At 38.2% G+C, this 23,656-nt stretch overlaps 1 protein-coding gene across 2 annotated transcripts; it reads left to right on the top strand.

Annotated features, from left to right (window-relative positions):
- Positions 1-2,803: 2,803 nt before the first annotated feature.
- On the top strand, positions 2,804-23,524 carry RNF222 (ring finger protein 222). Of its 2 annotated transcripts, none has more exons than XM_074220680.1 (2): positions 2,804-2,901; positions 20,872-23,524. In XM_074220680.1, exon 2 carries the CDS (start codon positions 20,897-20,899, stop codon positions 21,554-21,556), a length of 660 nt encoding a protein of 219 aa, XP_074076781.1. In that variant the 5' UTR covers positions 2,804-2,901; positions 20,872-20,896; the 3' UTR covers positions 21,557-23,524. The 2 variants fall into 2 exon arrangements, with proteins under 2 accessions (XP_074076781.1, XP_074076779.1); XM_074220678.1 differs by having other exon boundaries at positions 20,869-23,524.
- Positions 23,525-23,656: the final 132 nt, after the last annotated feature.

The following is a 23,656-nucleotide window of genomic DNA, read 5'->3' as shown; positions in this document are numbered from 1 at the left end:
TAGTTTAGGAAACCATATTCATAGTTCCAGAGTGCAGGAAAGGAATAGGTAGAGTCTCAGAAGACTAATTACACTCTTGACTAGGTCCTAGTTTGTCTTGAGGTCAGTATATATAATAATTGCTAGCATTTATATAGTGTTTTAATGTTTACAAAAAGTACTTTACAAATATTATCTGATTTGATTCTTACAACAAACCTTCAAGAATACTAATATAATTCTTTTTTATGGTTGAGGAAACTGAGGAAAGCAGAGATTAAGTGATATGCCTAGGGTCACACAGCTAGTAAGGATATTAAGCAGGTTCTAATTTTCCTCACTGTCTTCATGACTCTGAAATCCAGCACTTTTACCACTAATTGCCCTAGTCTGTATTTAGACAGCTGCTTCCTGGTTGCCATCACCTACCATGCTGCTCTTACTGTGTGGTCACAATTTGCCAGCTTTCCACAATCAAATTATCTCCAATAACAACTCCAATAGCAAAAACAGCTCCCACTCCTGCACATTTCTGGAAGCCTCCTTTCTTTGTCATGGCCTCAAATCCAACTGCAACTCCATTCTCTCCATCTTCTACCTCCAGTTCTGTTCTGATGCAAGCAACTGGACCATAATAGGCATATAGGATTAGTAGGAAGTGTGGGATTGGTTTTCCTCCATGAGAACTCTAGGAATACTGAGAGTTGCACTCCTTTTCCACAATTTGATCTTGACTCTTTTTTTTTAAGGTTTTTATAAGGCAAATGGGGTTAAGTGTTGCCCAAAGCCACACAGCTAGGTAATTATTAAATATCTGAGGTCAGATTTGAACTCAGGTACTCCTGACTCCAGGGCCGGTGCTCTGTCCATTGTGCCACCCAGCCTCCCCTTGACTTAAATAAACTAAAGTAATAAGTATTTTGTAGTAAAGTCTGACAAGAAGTGAGGAGACAAAAAAAAAAAAAAAAAGAAGTGAGGAGACCTGGGTTCTAATGTTTACTTTTGCACTTGCTATGTGACCCTGATCAGAGCATTATCATCTTTGGGTCTCCTGTTTCATCATCTATTAAATTAGATGATCTCATAGGTCTCTTAGCTCTAATATTTTATGTCTAAGATATGATTTCAGGCATTGTGACAAGTGAGACCTGGTTCTGCCATTTACCTTGAACAAGTTACTTGGTACTCCTTAAGGTTTAGTTCTTTACCTGTAAATTGAGAGGATTGATCTAGATAATTAGTCCTTTCCAGTTTTAAATCTATGATCTTATAATCTTATCATTATGATAGTGTGAGAGGAATTAAAGATAGAAAGGGCTTTGGAGAGCGCATAATCCAACCTCTCATTTTACAGTGCAGGAAATGGAGACTCAGAGAGATTAAGTTTAAATGATTTTCTGAAAATTACATAGTATTTAACAGGACTTTGAACCCAAGGCTTCTGAACCCAAATCCATTGTTTTGTATATTCTTCTACCTAGCTCCCAATCACTTTCAGGATCAAATATAAAAATCCTCTGCTTGGCATTCCAAGTCCTTCCTAACCTGCCTCCATGACCTGTTCATTCTTCTTATAACTTAATACCCCTCAACCCAAGCACTCTAAAATCCAGTGATACTGGTCTCCTTACTGTACCTCAAGCAAGACTCTCCTTTCCACTGCAGGTATTTCCACTGGCTGTTCCTCATACATGGAATAATGACATTCCCTCCTCTTAGCTTCCTTGGCTTCCTTCAAGCTCAAACTCCAAATTTCCCTGACCTCCTAAATTTTAATGCCTTCCCTCTATTAATAATTTTCCATTTATCCTGTATTATAACTTGTTAGTGCAGAGTTATTTGCATGTTGTCTCTTGAGGGCAGGCAGTGCTTGCATAGCACCTGGTACAACATAGTAGACACTTCAATGATGTTTACTGATTGACTGAAAACTATTCCCAGAAAAGGCTTCTGGTGAAGAGTAGATCAATTGTGTAATGTTTAAGACTCTCTGGCAGAATCTAGATCTGGGCTAATGTCCATGCTGTCCAGTGAGCATGGATCTTGACTGTGGAACCCCTGAGGAGGGAGGGGCTGGACAAGGAGATCTTTGGGACTGCTCCTAATCTGACTCCTTAAGTCTGCTTTGATCTGCCTAGATCAAAAAGTATAGACAGACTATTGGACTACTTATTCCCCTGAGACAAGATTGAGGGTCCAGGACCTCCATGTGCCTTCCTTCTTCTTACGCAAGCCCACAGATAGCAAAGGCTCTAAAAAGACCACTTCATGACTGATCTTGCAGAGAAGAGGCTATGAGTCACTAATAAACTGGGTTTGTAGACTCCCTGTGAGGTCAGTCTCTGCCCTTAGTTCTGAAGTCCCCTTTTAGGATTTAAGGTGGGATTTTTCAGAGGCTCAGTGTCCAGCACTAAGAAAACATGTCTTCTAAATGGAATCCCAAATAACCCACCCTCCAGGTCTCAGCTTGATGATATTGGCTTTCAATTAATACAGTTCTCACAGAAGTTGGTTGTGTTGGGGCCAAAAGGACTTGTATACATCAGATAACTCATTTTACAGATGTAGAAACTGGGGCATAGTGAGATTTCTTCAAAAGGACAGGTCACCTTCTGTACTGTCTAGCCCCCCCTCTTCATCTCTTAGGACCCATCTCTCTCATGGTTGCTTTCTTTGCACTCTCCTTATTAAAGTCACCTGACGCCAACTTCTGGCAAATCCCCAGCCCAACCAGAGAGCTTCATGGCTTCAAACAGGTTGGTCTGCATTCACTTCCCAGAAGCTGTCCTCCCCTCCCCATTATATTCAAAAGGAAACAAGCAGGGAGGAGACACTTGCTCTCTGGCTGTCTGGCTCTCACCCCGGACCCATATGGAGGTGTTAAGTGGATGGGTAGATTCCTGTCATCTCATCTGGGCCAAAGTGAGTCTGGGGAGGCTAGCTCAAGATGGGGGTTTGGAAGAGAGGGAGGTGAAGATGTAGGGAGGGATGATTCTGGGCAAGGATGTTGGTTGGGCTTATAGGGAATGTGAGATACTCTCCTTAGACTAAGGAGAAGTCTATGTAGATAAAGTGATTTAGGAATGTTCCAGTGGTTTTGTTAAAAAAAAACAACACAACAATTTAACTGCTAAAGGATCCAAGGTTTTGGGGAAGCTGGAAGAGTCAGTTGTCCCTTAAATCAAATAGGAATGACAAATTTACCTCATCAGGCAGTACTGGGTGAAAGGACTATTTCTCCCCAAGCTGGACTAGTGCTATAAATATTAGGCAGTCACTTCTGAGTGACTGGAACAGACAGAGACAAAACATAGAACCAAGGAACCAAAAGAAAATATCAAAATTATAGAATTTGGGAGTTTCAGAATCTTAAAAATCATAGTATCCAAAAGTTAGAAGAGATTATAGAGTTACTAAGAAGTGAGCAATGTTTCCCCCTCAAACTAACAAGCCGGTTCTCTTCTTTCCTACTGTATAAATGGATCTGAATCAATCAACAAGTCTTTATTTAGCATCTTTCTATATACCAGTCACTGTGGGAAGCACTGGAGATACAAATGAAGAAAGTGAAATAATCACTATTCCCAAAGAAAGAAATTACATCCTAATAGGGGAGACAACAGGTATAAATAAGTAAATGTTTTCAGAATCAATACAAATAAATGAATACAAAACAATTAAATACAAGGGAGCTTGGGACATTGGAAGTTGGAAGAAATTAGGAAAGATCTTGAGCTATTTCTTGAAGAGTTGGGGCGGGGTACAGTGTATAGAGCACTGGCCCTGGCACTGGTGCCAGAAGGACTTGAGTTCATATCTGAACTCAGACACATAATACTTACCTAGCTGTGTGACTTTGAGCAAGTCATTTAACCCCATTGCCTTGAAAAAACAAAAGGAAGAAAGAAAGAGAGGGGTTCTATGAGGCAGAAGTAAAATGGAGTGCATTTCGAGCATGGGGGCAACATAATCATATTAAAGCTACAGACTTGGAAATTCAAGTGTTGTATTTGAGAAACAGAGGTCAATTTCACAGGATTACAGAATGTAGGAGGGATTACCAAAAAGCTTGGTAATCTTGACTAGAGTAGGGGGCACTACTGGTCTCCTTTCTATTTGATCATGTTTCCTCATCACATCATTCTGGTTTTAGGGATTAGAATGCCCTTTTCTCCCATATATATATATATATATATATATATCCTCTTTATCATCAAATAAAGCTTCTTCAAACTGTATTTAAATAAATACCTCAAATTCCTTTAGCATTTATTTTCTGTCCTACTCATATAGTACCACAAGATCTTGTATTGTAATTTAATTATTTCATATCAGTCTGTCTGTTCTCCCAATTAGACTGTGAAGACAAAGCTTCTACATTATATTTATATGTACCTCTCTTTTTCCTCTCTTCTCCTCCATAAATACCTTATATCCAGAACATTTCTGTGCTTATAGGACTTAGTAACTGAGAGTTTTAGAGCAGGGAGGGGTTGGAGGCAGAGAGGAGAGGGGAAGCTAGAGAGAAGATACACTGGAGAAAAATAAAAAAAGGAGAGAGAGAAAGAAAGAGTTAAGGAGCATCAGAAGATAATTGGCATAATTTCTTTCCTTTTATAGATGGAGAAATATAAGAAAGAAAAGGGATTTCCAGATAGGTAGATAAGTAGGTAGGTAGGTGGGCAGATAGATAGATATATTTAGATGATATAGATAACTATATATTGGCAGTTCCTCATCAGGAGGAGTAAAGGGGGAATATAGTCTGGGGAGATGACCTCAGATCAATGCTGACTCAGTCACTCTTGGGAAATTCCTTCCTTTCCATATACAAACATACATACAATATATATGTATATATTGATATGTGATACAAACATATATAAGCATATAATATATAAATGATTTTTTTTTGGTTTTTGCAAGGCAAATGGGGTTAAGTATCTTGCCCAAGGCCACACAGCTAGGTAATTATTAAGTGTCTGAGGTCGAATTTGAACCCAGGTACTCCTGACTCCAGGGCCTGTGCTTTATCCACTGCGCCGCCTAGCCGCCCCTATAAATGATTTCTTGTTAATCTGTTTAGCATTTGCCTATATGATCTCTATATCTGTATATAATCTATTTTCTATTGTCTCCTTATTGCCTGTCAGTTATAGTATTAGTATGCATAGAATTTGATCAAAATGTGCCAACATTTCTCAAGGAAACATTCTCATTGGCCTTCTTTTTTCTATCCATGTACTATTTTATAAACTCATAGAATAGGCAAATAGGCAAAATAGTATAGATCAGTGTTGTTAACCGTGTGTGTGTGTGTGTGTGTGTGTGTGTGTGTACATGTTATAGACTACTTCAACTTTGTGGCAAAACCTATGGACCCCCTTCTCAGAATAATGTTTTTAAATGTATAAAATAGAATACAAAGAATTACAAAAGAAACCAATTATAGTGAGACAAAGATATCAAAATATTTTTCAAAAACAAACAAATTCACAAATGATCTCTAAAGTCCTTTCTAACCCTAATATTTTGAATCTCTTACGTTTATCATCTAATTAGTTATCAATTATATCTTTAATCTTTTTATTGTGATTTATAACTCTTATCTGTTTATTCTCCACTGGCTCTCTCTAATCTACTTATCATTTTTCAATCAGTATTATCATTTTTCTCTCTAGTGTTTTCCAATTAGGATTTCTTTGACCCATTATTGATATTTAGGAGATGCAGTTTCTCTCCCAACCAAAGAAACTATGGTGGAAGCAATTAGCCTATGAGCAATATGATCAGCCTTGGAGACTAAGAGGCTGATTACAGTGAACTAATCAAGACTCCCTGGTCAACAAAGTCTATCACATATCTTTTACTAACATTAATATAATAGATTTTTTAAATTAAGGTGTGTGTGTGTGTGTGTGTGTGTGTGTGTGTGTGTGTGTGTGTGTATGTGTGTAAAATGTCTTACTTCATTCCCTACAGTTATACCAGGATCAATTTATTGGTGGACACAGAAAAAAGTTCAGAAATATTGGTTGATGCCTAAGAACTCTTTCAGTTCTAACATTTTATAATTCTTTGTTTCAATCACACTCATACTGTGTTATATCTTTATCTTGCTACACCTTTTTTCATGTCTCCATCACTTTGCTAAACATTCTATAATCTAGCCTTAACATTTTTTAAAGTTGTCCATTATTTCACTTACCTGAACTTTCAGTTATCCAGAATTATAAAAACAATATTATAATAGAACATAATTATATGAAGCAACATTGAACAGAAATTCAATGGTTGCCTTTGCTAATAGTCCTTTTTTTCCTCTGGTCAAAATATTGTGCACCCAGAATCTTCTTGAATATCTACTCTTACCCATTAAATTCCTGTGAAATATTCCCTGTTGACTCCACCCTGTCAGTTGCCTGAGGTACTGCTACAGCTGCTATTGCAAACATCCATAGCAGCTTTAAAAACCACAGAAGGTATATGTAATGTGACAGATTGAGTCTATGGCATTTTAAAAATAGATACATGAAAAATGGATAATGGTTATGACTTCTATGTGTGCTTCAACTAATCATTCCATTAGATCTGAGTTATGGGGCTCTTATTTATTGGTTTTTCCTTTCAGTTGTTACAAATACTTAGTTATGCAAAATAAATCCACTTTCAGATATGGAGAGTTTATAATGCATCTGTTATCAATATCACTTGTTTTCTAAAGATCAATTTGGGGCGGCTAGGTGGCGCAGTGGATAAAGCACCTACCCTGGAGTCAGGAGTACCTGGGTTCAGATCCGGTCTCAGACACTTAATAATTACCTAGCTGTGTGGCCTTGGGCAAGCTGCTTAACCCCATTTGCCTTGCAAAAACCTAAAAAAATAATAATAATAAATAAAGATCAATTAAACCAAATAGGTAGATTGTTATTACTAGCAGATTAATAACTGAGCTGAATTATTTAGCCATAGAAACCCATGAAATGATGAAATGTGCAAAATGAACACTAGTCTTGAATACCCCTTTCTTAATTCTGTAGTGATAGTGGCAGAAAGGGGGAAAATAAAAATAGTATACACTGTCAGATTAGGTTTTGCTTAACTGTTCTGCTTTCTGAAAAGGAATAGATTTATGAAGAGGAAAGTGTTACAGAATGTCTATGCATTAAAAAAAAAAGGTAAAAGCCCTAGAATTTTTTTTAAAAAATAAAGAAAAAGGAGCAGAGGATGCTAAGAATCATACATTTTAAAAGGTGTATAAACATTAACTTGATAGTATTGACTGTGATAGCTTAAATGAAATCATAATTATAAATGAAGCCAAAAGATGAAAAGAAATTGTAGCTTATATATCCTCCTTAGACAAAAAAAAAGAGAAAGTGACAGTTATCTTTATCTTGTTCAAAAGCAAGAAAGACAATTTCATTGGATAGTTGGTTGTCTTCTACTTTGGTATGCTTAATAAGCATTTGCAAACAACCACCAAGATAATTGCAATTTTTATGCCAACATAGGGAAAAAAGGTAGAGAGATTTTACAAAGAGCTCACTAAGACTCTTGCAATTCAACATGTGCTTTAATATTTGATGCTTTCAACACAAAAGGGAGTAAGGTAAATATTGAAAAACATGGTTCAAGAGTAAGAAACAATAGAAGTCAAAAGCTTGGAGACCACACAGAAGCTTTATACTGATATAGTGTGTGCACTTTCTGCAAGAAGAGAGTCAAAGGATATTAGACATGGTTAGTTCCAAATAACATCACTAAATTATATTTTATCAGACAAGAAAAAACTGGTTGCCAACATGGGAATCATTTTCAGTATTAATTTTCTGTTTATAGTCAGACCATTGAATGATTAGAGCAAAGATTAAAATCATAACCAAATTGCACAAAAGGCTAAAAATTAAAAGATATGACTTTCAATTGAGGCAATTTCAACCTGGTACACTTAAACAAACTCTTGTCAGCAGAAAATGGGAAACAGATAAAACAAACATCAGCATAGATTGTCAGCTAAATACCCTGAGTCAGTTTAACTCATCCAACTAAATTCAAAATATTTTCAGCCAGCAAACATTTGATTTCCTTGCAAAGCAGAAAGCTATATCAGCTGAGGAGATGTTAGTTTTAAAAAATGCTCATTTGTAAAATTTTATGGCAAACAGTTAGTGAAAGATTATGAGAAATATTATTTTACAAAACAGTAAAAGACAGTAGAAGGAAAAATAATTTTATAGAAAGTTTAATTAAAAATCAAACTAGAGCAGATCATCCTGAAGGCAATTAAAAATGAAATTGAAATGACAATTAATAGATTAAAAATGAAAAAGATCTATCATAATATTCTATAACAAACTATTTTCTCCTACAGTTATAACAGTCATCATATTTTGACTCTAATAGTGTAGTGTCCACTATATTGAATGTATTACTGATGAAACGAATCATACCAACCTTGACATTCTCACTATAAATGAATCCAGAAGTCAACAAACATGTAGTAAGCACCTAATACAGGTCAGATATAAAGAAAAGGGGAAAAAAATCATCCTTGGCCTAAAGATACTCACAATCTAACAATGGAGATTAAAATGCACAAAATTGTGTACAATAATGGGACTAGAAAATCTTTCTTTCAGAAGGTGGAATTTCAACTGAAAATTAGAGAAATGAAAGAAGTCAGGGAAGCCAAAGAGTCAGAGGAGCAAGAGAATTCCAGCCAGTCAAAATGCAGCTAGGTGGCACAGTAGATAGAGTACCAGCCCTGGAGTCAGGAGTACCTGAGTTCAAATCCAACCTCAGATATTTAATAATTACCTAGCTGTGTGGTCTTGGGCAAGTCACTTAACCTCATTGCCTTGAAAAAAACTAAAAAAAAAAGAAAAGAAAATACTTGGAGTCAGGAGATGGAGTGCTCTGTTCAAGGAACAACAATGAGGTGTGAGTCATTAGATTAAAAGTAATGTTGAGGGGAATAAAATGTCATAAGACCAGAAACCTAGGAAGGGGCCAGTTATGAAAGACTTTAAAACATCAAACAAGATTTTAAATTTAAGTAAGATGTTACAAGGAGCCACTGAAACTTATAGAATGGAAGGGGCAACAAGGTCAGATGTTACTTTGTTAGGTAAGAGGAGGATCAGTTAGTGTAGGAGATATTCGAAGCAAAGAGAATAATTAGAATGCTATTGCAATAATACAGGTATGAGGTGATGAAGGCTTGTACCAGGGTGGATGGCATTGTCAGAGGAGAAAAAGAGTATACACAAGAGATAGAATCAACAGGACTTGGAAACAATTTGAATATGAAGTGGGAGGAGTGAGAGGGAGTGGAGTCAAAGACAACACCTGTGTTTCACACGTGGGTGACTGGAGGGATGATAGTGCCCTATACAGTAATATGGAAGTTGGAAAGATGGGATAATGTGGTGAAAAGATCATGAGTTCTGTTTTGGACATTGAGTTTAAGATGTCTATGGAACATTCATTTTGTAATGTCCAAAATGCAACTGGAGATGTAACTATACAGGTCAAAAGAGAAACTAGAATTGGATAAATAGATCTGAGAATCATCTGCTTTGAAATGATTATTAAACCTGTGGGCCTGAGGACATCATCAATAAGAATAGTGTAGAGGATGAAGAGAAGGACCAGGACAAAAGGAAGTTTCAATTTATAAGTTCTTCTTGGAAGGAGGAAGTAGAAATGATGCTTAAGAAATTAATAATGGGAAAAGCAGTTATTCCAGACCAAACATACAAAAAGAAGATCCAAGGTAAAGGTAACAGTTTGGAGAGCATCAGTTCTTAAATATAGGAAAGAGGGAGGATACCAAACACATATATTTTATGACTCCCTAAAATTTCTTGGTTCACATGAACCAGATCCACTTCTTAGAACAGTCTCCCAAAGGATAAAATTTTCTTTGACTCACTGCCAGAGTTACTAGAAGACTACTTTCTAATAAATTTATTGGTATAATACATGCCTAGGTTTTCCACAATATGGGTAAGATGTCTCCAACACTAGTTCAAAGGAAGATGATCAAGTATGGGGCAACCAGATATAAAATGCAAAAGATACAAACTACTCATGAATGCCCCTAGAAAGATATCAAAACATAAAAAGCACTCCAATAGTCTATCAGCATCCTCCAGAAAGGAACTAAATTTGGAGTTGTTTTTGGAGCAAACTCTCTTTTTTTTATTTAATATTTATTCTCATTTTGTACAAATAATGTTTTTTTATACATTAATAAAATATTCTTGTTTAAGAGTAAATGAAATACCCCTCCCCCCATAAATATAGACTTGCTTGAGCTATAAAGTAAAGGGGAGAGAAAAAAATTAAAATTAGAAAAAATAATAGTAATAATTGTAGGTATGGCCAGGTGGTACAATGGACAGAGCACCAGCCCTGGAACCATGAGCACCTGAGCCCACATCTGGCCCCATACACCCAACGATCACTCAGCCATGTGACATGCAAGCCACCCGAACCCCACTGCCCTGCAAAAACCAAAAAAAAGAAAAAAAAGACCCAAAATAAAAAAAATAGTAATAATAGTAGGGGTGGCTGGGTGGCAGACAGAGCACTGGCCCTTGAGCCAGGAGCACCCAGGTCCAAATCCGGCCTCAGACACCCAACGATCACCCTGCTATGTGGCCCCAGGCAGGCCACCCAGCCACATTTGCCCTGCACCCCCCAAAATAATAATAATAATAAAAAATGTGCTTGAGTCTTTGTTCCAACACCAACAACTCTGTCATGGGTGGATCACATTCTTTATGATAAGTTCATCACAAAAGTTACTTCCATATTTTTCCACTGTTGCCATTGCTGATCGCAACTCCCTCCTTTCATATTTCTCCACTACTATGTACTATATTTTCTCTCTCCTTTCACTGACTCTGCTACAGGGTAGCTGAGTGGTGCATCAGACAGATCCCTGGCCCTGGGTCCAAGAGGCCCCGAGCCCCCATACCACCCCTTAACCCAGCATCCACCTGGCCCTATGGTCCCGGACAGTCCTTCCAATCCTAGCCCCTTGCAATAAGTAAAAAAGAAAATGTGTTATATCTGACCACTCTTCCCCCATGGTCCATCCTCTCCTCCATCACTCACATCCCCCCCTTCCCCCTGTCCCCCGCCTCCTTCTTGCTCCAAATGCCTATACCCCATTGAGTATATATGCTGTTTCCTCTCCTAGCCACCTCTGATGGAAAGTGAAGATTCCCTCATTCTCCCTTGCCTTCCCCCCTTCCATATCATTGCAATAGCTCATTGTGATAAAGAAAAATCTTATTACATGAAATATCTTGGCCTATTCCCCCCTCTCCTTTTGCTTTCTCCCATTACATTTCCCTTTTTTCTATTGACTCCATTTTTACACCATATTTTATCTTCAAATGCAGCTTTCTCCTGTGCTTCAACTATAAAAGCTCCCTCTACTTGCTCTGATAATTGAGAAGGTTCATATGAGTATTATCAGTGTCATTTTTCTATGCAGGAATATATGCAGTTCATCATCATTAAGTCCCTCATATTTTCCCCTTCTCCTCCACTCTCTATGCTTCACCTGAGTCCTGTATCTGAAGATCAAACCTTCTGTTCAGCTCTGGCCATTCCAAAAGGAACATTTGAAATTCCCCTGGTTCATTGAAAGTCCATCTTTTTCCCTGGAAGAGGACATTCAGTTTTGCTGGGTAGTTGATTCTCGGTTGCATTCTAAGCTCTTTTGCTTTCTGGTATATTATATTCCAAGTCCTACGAGCTTCCAATGTAGTTGCTGCTAAGTCCTGTGTGATCCTGACTGCAGCTTCACGATATTTGAACTGTGTCCTTCTGGCTGCTTGTAATATTTTCTCTTTGACTTGGGAGTTCTGGAATTTGACTGTAATATTCCTAGGGGTTGGTTTTTTGGGATCTCTTTCTCGGGGAGATCGGTGGATTCTCTCCATTTATATTTTGCCCTCTGCTTCTACGATATCAGGGCAATTTTCCTGTAGTAATTCTTTGAAAATGATGTCAAGGCTCTTTTCCTGATCATGACTTTCAGGTATTCCAATAATTTTTAAATTATCTTTCCTAAGTCTGTTTTCCATATCAGTTGTTTTTTCAATGAGATGTTTCACATTTTCTTCTAATTTTTCATTTTTTTTGTTTTGAAGTATTGAGTCCTGGTTTCTCATAAATTCATCAATCTCCCTGAGTTCTATTCTTTGTCTGAAGGATTTGTTCTCCTCATAGAGTTTTCTTATCTCTTTTTCCATCTGGCCAATTTTGCTTTTTAAAGCATTCTTCTCCTCAATAATTTTTTGAACTGTTTGATCCATTTGACCTAAGGTGGGTTTTAGCATGCTATTTTCTTCAGCATTTTTTTTGGATTTCTTTGACTAGGCTGCTGACCTCATTTTCATGTTTTTCCTGCATCTTTCTCATTTCTTTTCCCAGTTTTTCTTCTAACTCCCTCATTTGATTTTCAGTCTTTTTTGATCTCTGTCATAGCCTGAGCCCAATTTCTGTTTTTCTTGGAGTCTTTAGATGCAGGAGCTTGTGCTTCTTCATCTTCTGACTGAGTATTTTGATCCTTCTTGGGCTCATATGAAAAATATTTCTCAATGGTGTTCTTCTTGTTTCTCTGCTTGCTCATTTTCCCAGCCTGAGCCTGGTTTGGGGTGCTTCCTGAGCTTTTGGGACACTCCCACAAGGGTCTCAGTGTGTGAGGCTCTGTCCTCTCTCCTGGTCTGTGAATGACCATATGTGCCCCCCTCTGCCACAGGGCTGAGGTGGAGGGGGCCCCTGCTGTTCTATGGGAGGGCCTAGACTGTGATCAGGATCTGAATGTGGTCAGAACCCCAGAGTCCTATTTCAGGGACAGAGGACAGAGCTCTGTAGTTTCTCTGCACTCCCCTCCCTAGGTTCAATGGGCTCATGCTCTGGGGGCTCCTGCTCACAGTTTCTGCCTGCTTCTGTCCCCTGGAACTCGGCTGTACTAGCCACACTGCTCTCTGTGTGCCCTGAGGGCTGGGCTTCACGTCCTCGCTCTAGCAGATGTCCCCCGCTGTTCCCCCAATTTGTGTCCGGTGCTCCCCGGGGCTTAGCTCAGGAAACTCCCCCACTGCTGTGAGCCGCGGCTCCCAGTGTTCCCAGTGCTCTGGGACTGCCTCCAGGAGGCTGAAATTCTTTTACTCTGGCAGGCCACCCCCTCTGGCGAGCCGCCCCTCCAACCCCGGGGAGCAGAGCCTTTCTGCTCTTTTCCAGGTTACCTTGAGTAGGAGAACTGCCTCATTGGGTCCCTCTGTGGGTTCTGTCTCTTGAAAATTTAGTTAGAGTGCTTAGCTTATGAGTTTTATGAGACAGCACCTAAGACAGGATCTGTTCTTGTAGCCATCTTGGCTCCCTGGAGCAAACTTTCTAACTAGTCACTGACATCTTTCCTTACAAAATTCAACACAGTCGCCTGTAGTAAATCAGTTCTGATTCAAACTATCCTGTTAACTCAGGTTTGAGATGGAAATAAATATGTCACTTGTAGGACACTAGACAATTAACAAAAGTTATTTAACTCTACCAGGAGAGAATATTTATGAAAGATACAGCATTGATTCAGTTGAATATAACTTCCCAAGGCTGAGCTGGGATCACGCTGTTCTATCAGTCAGAAACCTTCAGAAGGAACCAGAAGACCCTTAGATTCTGTACTTAGGACACCAGGAAGTTACTTCAATGGCCTAAACTTTTAGTCCTCTGGGCCAGTGAAATCTCAAGGACAGTTTTAATCCCTTCTAAAGAATAAAAAGAGATTAGTCTTTGTGGGTCTTGATCTTAAATTATTGTTCCCATCTCATTCCCTAAGACTTATAGTGCTACTTCATGGTTTAGATTCCTTCTAGAAGTGAACATACTTTAAGACTTTCTGAGTAAGCAATCCCTTCCTATCATTCTTGTACCATATAAGTAACTAATCATAAAAGGAAAGAGTGGGGAGAAAAGAAGTAGCAGGGTCCATATATCTTGCTCTCCAAAACCTCCCCTTACTCCCAGTCCCATGATATGGTTTTAATGCTTCAGCTACAGTGGCCATATTGGTCATTCTCTTTCTTTCTCCTGAGATTCAATTAGCCTATCCTCAGTAGGTCTCTATGTTTTCTTAATAAGGGAATCTCTGAATCCTGTAGACAAAATCTCCCTCTTTGGCCCATGACCTAACTGGACAATTCTTGAAACTGAGAATGCTAGAACCAAGGCTGATTGATCCTGCTCAAGAAATCTCTCTTCTCAGATTAGAAGATTAAATCCTGGAATCATTAAAAATTCTCTTTCCTTCTTATAGGAATTTAGGATTCATGAGCTTTGCCTATGCTGAGTGGGCATGCACGTGCCTGTATTTGCTATAGTAAATCTTTCATTGCATCCCTTTCCTCCATCCACATCCCCAACCCATCTTTTGTGTTGTGAAGTCAGCTTTCTGTTCTCCAACTTGTGCTTTTTTTTATTTTTTTTTTATTTTTTTGCAACTTGTGCTTATAAAGGGCAACAAAGACATATAGGAAACAGGACTTGAAAGCTCTTTGCTATTCAACAAGTACTGTTGTGCACTGTCTCCTGGAAGATAGAGGGATAAATTCTTTTTTCTCCTTCAAAATACCTTGGAAGTAAGTACAAAAAAATAGACAGAAAAGGAGCCTAGAAAAGAGCAAGAAAAAAATCATGCTGATGTGTCAACTCACTTTTACAGACAGGTGTAGACAGGTGACTCTTACACAACTTTTAACTGTCCCTCTAATTTTCAATCAATCATCAAGATTAGATTAGATGACTTTTTTTTGCAAGGCAAATGGGGTTAAATGGCTTGCCCAAGGTCACACAGCTAGGTAATTATTAGGTGTCTGAGGCTGAATTTGAACTCAGGTCCTCTTGATTCCAGGGCCCATGCTCTATCCACTGTGCCACCTAGCCACCCCTCAATCAATCATCAGAAAAGCCCTGAGAGCATACACACTCCACAGTGTGGGGCCAGTCAATTGCCTTTAAATCTTAGTCAAAGCTTTGGGATTTCATCAAATTGGGAAACAATTCGCATTGAACAGGAATACCCCTCAATCAACTTCTTTTCCCTCTTAAATAGATTAAATAGCAAATCAAAGTGGGTTATTTCAGGCTTATCAGTTTATAACCCCAATTCTGGAAAGCACTTTGACAACTTGGGGAAATTTCAATTGTTTTCCTCTATTTGTTTGCCTCTTTCAGTCCTAAATACTAAGTGTTCTAAAAATGTCCCTGGTCACGCTCCTCAGACTCATAATATTAACAAACCCTTTGTGAGGATCTAAGTCACTGAAGAGCCTGGAGAGTGTATTTGCCTCCTCAAACACAGGTATACAAAATCAGTAAGCAAGAAAAATGTTTGTGAAGTTTCTATAGGCTCAAGCCTACCTTGTAGCTTGAGGTCCTTGTAGGAGCTTGTCCCAACCCAAAATAATTTAAAAAATGAAAAACAAACGACTAACGATATCAACAAAAAGAAACTATTTTTTCCCCAAAACCTGTCTTTCTTCTTCAGAGAGGCCCAGACATAGATTATCTTCAGAAATGTATAATAAAGCTCTCCCAAAAATAGATTTTGAACTTGGGGTCAATTGGCAATTAATCCCTCAACTTCAGGTAAAAAACAATTCCTCCCCATAGATCCCTACAATACCGACAGCAATATAGAATTAAACAATTACCAAGTGATGCTCCTAAAAACAGTTTGGTACTTGAGGATAAATTGGAAATCATCCCCTCAGAGCCCAGATAGGCCCCTTCACATCAATTTCCGTACCTTTCACTAAAGAAAACTCACTCTTGCCAGAAGGGGAAGCAGAAAGTTGGTGTCAGAAGCTACCACTCTGCTCTCTTCAAAGAGAAGGGGTAGAGAGTTTGAATTATATGGGTCTGCTCCCTTAAATATTACTTGTTTGGGGGAGATAATCAATTTCAATCTAATTTCTCACCCTTGTATCATTTTTGGGAGGAAGCAAGACCCTAAGCTCTATATCCAAGACTTGACCTCTTTCCCACCAAAAAACACTTCTATGATGAACATATATTGTGAATAGAAAAGAAACTCATTTATCCAATTCATATTAAAACAGAAAACAGTAAAGGAGGATATACAGCAGACAATTCAGAGTAAGGAGTGAGATAACTTAGTTCAGCTAAGAAGGTTCTTAAACTTGCCCAAGTGAAAAATCTCCAAAATCTCTGAGGCTCTTGGATTTACCAGTCTAATGGTAGCACTTCATTAGCAATCGGTATTAGCAGTGGCAGACTTGCTCAATAGGAATTGTTCTCCACCTATGCTAGCTAAGGATGCCAGGCTGGAAGAAGGGTTAGTGATCTAGGGATGCTATGCAATACCTAGATTCCTGCAGCTCTTAGTTTTAGCTCTGCCTGTTTTCAGGATGAACTTTGTGCTAGACCTCCTCCATGATTGTTACATATACTTTGTTTTATGCTCCACTTGGCATTAATAATCAGATCATGAAGCAAAATGCCTCTTGTTTTATGTTTTTAATAAATTTTGTATAATTTTGAAATATGCCTGAAAAGCACCTTATCAGAGAACCTACAAGGTGGCATCTTGATTTATTGAATTAATTCTTTTCTTAAATAGTCAATGAATAATAAGAACAAGTAGGGTCTTATGTTCTCTGCATTCTTTGGTCAATTGTATTACTAAAAATGTGATGTTAGAGAATATTTTCAGGATTCTATTTATGCTATTTACACATCTTAAATGATAATATGTACATAGATCTTTCTTATTTTTTCCCAAAGATAGAAAGGTAGGCATGTGGGTTAGTGATATTTTCTTGATTAACTTTTTATGTAATAGAATGAATGATTTTTGCATCTGATCTCATGAGTTCATGTATACAAACTGGAAACCTCTACCTACATCTGGAGAAATAGACTCAAATTGTGAGTCATAACATGAGTAATTTGTCTTTTTTTCTTTGAGACTTTTAAAAATGTTTATTTTTGTAAGCATTTATTATCTTTCCCTCTCCCATCCTTCCCCCTATTGACCAATAAAAAAGAAAAAGGAAACTCTGTTAACACATTACTTATAGTCCAGCTAAACTAATTCCCACATAGACCAAGTCCAAAAAAGTATACTTTTTTTTGCATTTTAAGTCCATCAGTTTCCTAGCAGGAGAGAAGTGTCATCCTCGGTCCTTTATACTAGGGGTATATCAATTGATCAGAGTTCTAAAGATATTCAAAGTCATTTTCCTCTATAATATTTTACCATTATATAAATTTTTCTACTAGTTCTGCTCACTTCACTCTGAGTCAAGTTATAAAGGTCCTTCTCAATTCCTCTGAAACTATTCAGTATTATTTTTGCACAATGATATTCCTTTCTAATCAAGTCATCATTTTTTTTTGTCCCCAATAGGATTTTTTAAATATAAATATATTTATTTTTCCAGTGACATGAAAAGATAGTTTTCAATATTCATTTCTGTGATTCGAGTTCTGCATTTTCTCCCTCCTTTCTTTCCCTCCCCCCCCACAGCAAGGAATCTGATATAAGTTATACATTATACCATGTTAAATATATTTCATTAGTCAAGTTGTGAAAGAAGAATCAGAGCAAAAGGGAAAAAAAACAAGAGTGAAAAAAAATATAAAACACAAAACAAATTTTAAATTGGAAAATAGGGGCAGCTAGGTGGTGCAGTGGGTAAAGCACTGGTCCTGGAGTCAGGAGGACCTCAGTTCAAATGCAGCCTCAAACAATAACTGCCTAACTGTGTGATCTTGGGCAAATCACTTAACCCCATTGCCTTGCAAAAAAAAACAAAAACTGGAAAATAGTATGCTTTGATTTGCATTCAGACTCTATAATTCTTTCTCTGGATGAGGATGATATTTTACATCACAAGTCTTTTAGAATTGTCTTTGATCATTGTAAAGCTGAGGAGAACTAAATCTATCATAATTGACCATCACACAGTGTTACTGTTAATGTGTGCAATGTTCTCCTTGTTCTGCTCACTTCACTCAACATCAGTTCATGTAAGTCTTTCCAGGTTTTTCTGAAGTCTTCTTGTTCATGATTTCTTACATTACAATAGTATTCTGTCACATTCATATACCACAATTGACATATTCAATCATTCCCTAACTGATGGGCATCCCCTCAATTTACAATTCTTTGCCATTGCGAAAAGAACTGCTATAAATATTTTTGTACATATGAGTCTTTTACACTTTTTGATGATCTCTTTGGGATATATACCTAGTAGTGGTATTTGCTGGATTAAAGGGTATGCGTAGTTTTATTGCCCTTTGGACATAATTCCAAATTGCTCTCTGGAGTAGTTGTATCAGCTCACAATTCTACCACCAGGGCATTAGTGTCCCAGTTTTCCTACATCTCCGCCAACACTGATCATTTTCCTTTATGTCATATTGACCAATATGATAGGTGTGAGATAATACCTCAGAGTTGTCTTTTTTTTTTTTTTTAGGTTTTTGCAGGATAATGGGGTTAAGTGGCTTGCCCAAGGCCACACAGATAGATAATTATTAAATGTCTGAGGCCAGATTTGAACTCAAGTACTCCTGACTCTAGGGCCAGTGCTCTATCCACTGTGCCACCTAGCCAGTCCCAGAGTTGTCTTAATTTGAATTTCTTTAATCAATAATGATTTAAATAATTTTTACAGGTCATTATTTCTTTAACTTTTCCCCAAAAGTTGAGCACTTCTTTAATTTCCAGATTGGAGCTATTACCAAAAAGGCAGCTATAAATATTTTTGTATGTATCAGTCCTTTTCCTCTTTCTTGGATCTTTTTGATGTATAGGTTCAGGCAATAGTATCATTGAGTTAAAGAGAATGCACTTTTTAAGTAACTTTTTTGGGCAGAAATTCCAAATTGCTTTCAACAACTGCTATCCCAATTGGCAACACCACCAAAATTTTAGCAATGTGCCTATTTTCTCGGAACCTCTCCAATATTTGTTATGTTCCTAATTATCAATAGTGATTTGGAGCACACAGTTGTTAATATAATTTAAATTTCTTCTGCCATTTATTGTTTTGGAAATGGTTCTTAGTCCTCTAAATTTAAATCTGTAGCCATTCATCATCTTTAATATAAGACCTTTTTTCAAAGAAACTTAGATCTTTAGATCTTTACCAGTTTCCTATTTCTCTACTTTCTTCTACTATAGAGTAAAAGATTTTCCAGGATTAACTCCATGATGAAGTAATAAGGCCAAAGGTTGAAAATTATATTTTAGAAGTCAGCCTCTATGATTAGATCCAGGAGGTTATATTTTTGTAATAAGAGGCATTAGGAAACCATTAAAGCACATTGCATAGGGAAATGACATAGTCAAACTCATTTTGCAAATATTATTTTATCAGCATCATGAATGATAGATGTGAAAGTCTAGAAGCCAAGAGACCAATTAGAAGGTGGTAGTTGATAAGAACCTGAATTTGAGAAATTTAGATGAAGATGGCCAAGTGGCAATTGATATCACCAGTTGAAGAGAGAAATTAGGTGAGATGTATTAATTGGAGTCATTTGACTAGATGATTTTTTCCTTAAAAGTTGTTAGGTGAACTACTGGGTCTATACCCTGAAGAGATGATGAAAAAGGGTAAAAACATCACTTGAACAAAAATATTCATAGCAGCCCTGTTTGTGGTGGCAAAGAATTGGATATCAAGTAAATATCCTTCAATTGGGGAATGGCTTAGCAAACTGTGGTATATGTATGCCATGGAACACTATTGCTTTATTAGAAACCAGGAGGGATGGGAATTCAGGGAAGCCTGGAGGGATTTGCATGAACTGATGCTGAGTGAGATGAGCAGAACCAGAAAAGCACTGTACACCCTAACAGCAACATGGGGGTGATGATCAAACTTGAAGGACTCGCTCATTTCATCAGTGCATCAATCAGGGACAATTTGGGGCTGTCTGCAATGGAGAATATTCTCTGTATCCAGAGAAAGAATTGTGGAGTTTGAACAAAGACCAAGGACTATTACCTTTAATTTAGAGGAAAAAAAAAACCTGATGTGTTATTGTCTGATCTTGTTATCTCTTATACTTTGTTTCTTCCTTAAGGATATGAGTTCTCTCTTATCACACTCAATTTGGATCAATATACAACATGGAAATAATGTAAAGACTGACAAATTGCTTTCTGTGGGGGTGGGGGAGGGAAGTAAGATTAGGGGAAAAATTGCAAAACTCAAAATAAATAAAATCTTTAATTAAAAAGTAAAAAAAAAAAAGTTGCTAGGTGAAACAATGGATAAAGAGCCCAATCTGGAGTCAGGAAGACTCATCTTCCAGAGTTCAAATTTCATCTCAGACACTTTATAGCTGCATGATCCTGAACAAAGTCACTTAACCTAATTTGCCTCAATATTTCATCTATAAAATGAGCTGGAGAAGGAAAACCACTCTAATATCTTTGCCAAGAAAACTCTAAGTGGGGTCACAAAAAGGCAGACATGATTAAAAAATGACTGAATAAAACAACAATTGGGGTGAGATAATAAAAGTGTATTTAAAAAAAAAAGATTGTGAGAGCCTAGAGACCTTGGGGGAATCTTGGATCATAAATTATGGGAAGGGCAAGAAGAGGAAAAAAAGAGAGGAAGATAATCATAAAGTTTTAGAAATGGATAGTACCATCTTTAATCCAACACCAAAGGTGGAGTGACCTAGATCAGGGTCACACAGTAACCTAGATCATCTTAATAGATCAATGCCTCTTCTTTATATTTTCTTTACATTGCTATGATGGAGGGGATGAGAAGAATATTGCTGATAATTTTTTCTGTCCTTCCTTCCTTCCTGTAGCAGAAGCTTGGATATTGTTGGAGCTGTCATGTCAGAAGGAGAGAGCAAGGACAGTGTGGGCAGTGAGTGTCCTGTGTGCTATGAGAAGTTTCGTGACCTAGAGGGAGCCAGCCGGACACTAAGCTGTGGCCATGTTTTTTGCCATGACTGCCTCGTTAAGTACCTGCTCTCATGCAAAGTGGATGGACAGATCCAAAGGACCATTATCTGTCCTATCTGCCGCTATGTCACCTTCCTCAGTAAAAAGAGCTCCCGTTGGCCCTCTTTGTCATCAGAGAAGAGCCCTCAGACCTTGGCAGTTCCTGTGGGCCTGGATAGCCTGCCTTCTTTGGATGACTTGGGACATCCAAACCCTCTAACCATTCCCCATCCTCTCTGGATTCCTTCTCAGAGCCAGACAAGGGTACTCACCCAAAGCCCTTCCTTTCCCAGGGACCTGCTACCCAACCTAGTTCGAGAACCTCAGATCTTTATCATCAGTAGACATGGGATGCCACTAGGGGAGGAAGACAGTGTCCTGCCCAGGCAGAGCCTCGCTGACCTCTCAGAAACATCCCCAGCACGAGGCTCTTTCTGCTCCCGTTGCTGCCGTTCTCGAGTAATGCTGCTGATAACACTTATGGTTGTGACTGTGGCTGTGGTGGCCCCTATTCTGTCCTGGGTCCTCTTTCGGAAGAAGGAGGCATGACTTTGTCAGGGATGCATCTGGATGATGTCCCTTTAAAGAGTAGCAGGAGGAACTAAGAAGTGTCTGAGCTAGAGAGGAACACAGAGAGCTCAGTCCCACATGATAATGGACATTTTCAGTATTAGAAAGGAAAGGACAGAAGTCCTGAGAGACCCTGAAGCTAAGCACAATGCTGGTTCCATCTAACCAGGTCACTCAGAGTTCTCCGGTTGAGTTAAATAACCTAGGAGAGGATGGAGGAAATCTTAGCATAATTCTGCTACAGGTTTGGGAAAAGTGGTGAAGTTTTTTTCCTACAGGCTAGCGGAGAGAGTCAAGGCAAGGGAAGTTAAGGGCAAAACAAAGTGCATATTCTCGTTATTCAGCCTCAAAGTTCTGTTTTGTTTTGTTTTAGATTTTTTTGCAAGGCAAACGGGGTTAAGTGGCTTGCCCAAGGCCACACAGCTAGGCAATTATTAAGTGTCTGAAACCGGATTTGAACCCAGGTACTCCTGACTCCAGGGCTGGTGTTCTATCCACTGTGCCACCTAGCCGCCCCCACTGTGCCTAGCCGCCCCAACCTCAAAGTTCAATTTGGAAATAGAGATTCTGAAGGCTGGAATGGGACTTGAAGGTTGGTTCTGAAGTAGTAGATGTTGGAGAGAATAGTAACCCCAGCTGCCTCCTTGGAAGCTTGTGCTTGAACTAAGGTCAGCTAATATCCCTTTTTCCTTCAGTTCGACTTCATTAAGAGGTAGGATTCCTACCAAACTACCCAGGAACAGAAAAGATGCTTAATTCACAGACAGCCCCAATACTTGGGACTGTAATAACATTCATTCCTACCATGAGGCATCAAAGTAGGAATGGGAGGCATCTTAGTAAGCCAGAACCAATCCTTCCTCCAATAAAGGAGAGGTCTCTAGAAAAGGTCTTTTCTTCCTTTCCTTTTCAGGAAGAAACAGAACCCGGGGGGATAAGTGTTAAGGCTGCATCTACCCTCCTCTTGTAGTATCCTAAGCCCTTCTTTTTCCCTTTAGGAAAGGCTCAATTCCTCACTGATAGGGGATGAAGTCACAGAAAAAAAAAAATCACTGATGCATAGGAAGTTCTGTTTTGCCAAAAAAAGCTTCAGAAAGAGATGAATGAGTCAGGGTCAGGGGTCCCAGAGATGTTTTTCCCAAATCTACCCAGATAATTACCTCATACTTCCTTAAAACTGGTTGGAGTAGTTAATCATGATAAGAGGTTGAAGAGAATACTTACTTTGGAGGTTGACCTCCAAAAAATGAAGGAGTTGATTAAAGGAGTTTAACACTGTCTATGGTGGATTCAGGAACCAACGTCTCAGCACCATGATCTACTGACTAGAAGCTAATAAATAAATAATGATCATTATTATTGCCATGTATGTAATACTTTAAAGATTATAAAGTTCTTTATAAATAATAGCTTGTTTGATTCTCACAACAACCTGGTGAGTCATTTTTCCCATTTTCCCATTTGTGGACTGTGTAAAAGATGGGACAATCCATGTTTAGCCTGGACATTCTAAGTCTAGAATGCCTCAGGGAATTAGAGTTCCATCTTTGTGGGAAACAGGAGGACAACTGTGGCTGAGCAATCATTCCTTCACTCTCCTATCTTCAAAAAGAGTATTGGGCTTGGAATTATATATTTTTATCACCCGTATTTGTAATCTAGGGGTATAATTCTTTTGAGGGATTGAAGATAAAAGACATTTTCTCTAATTGTTAAAGGACAAGGAAAAAGAAGCAAATTCCATCCCTGACCTATAAGATTACAGTTGGCTTCATCTTAGTCATGTTAACTCCCCTGCCACAAAACTCTTATAATAATAGCAGCTAACTTTTATATATCATTCTAAGATTTGTAAAACAATTTACATCTGTCCTCTCATTTAAACCTTGCAGCAACCCTGTGGAATAGATTATTGTCCCCATCTTACTGAGGCTAACAGAAGCTAAGTGACTTGCCCAGGTTCATACAACCTGAGTAAGATTTGAGCTCATATCTTCCTGACTTCAATACCAGAACTCTACCTATGCCACTTATTTAATACAAAAGATACTCATAGAAGATGAGTAAACATATTTATCA

Source organism: Macrotis lagotis, chromosome 2, assembly GCF_037893015.1.
Source record: "Macrotis lagotis isolate mMagLag1 chromosome 2, bilby.v1.9.chrom.fasta, whole genome shotgun sequence".
In the NCBI taxonomy this organism is placed as follows: domain Eukaryota; kingdom Metazoa; phylum Chordata; class Mammalia; order Peramelemorphia; family Peramelidae; genus Macrotis; species Macrotis lagotis.
The sequence above is the reverse complement of the archived record's forward strand: the minus strand, read 5'-3'. Positions and strand labels throughout refer to the sequence as shown.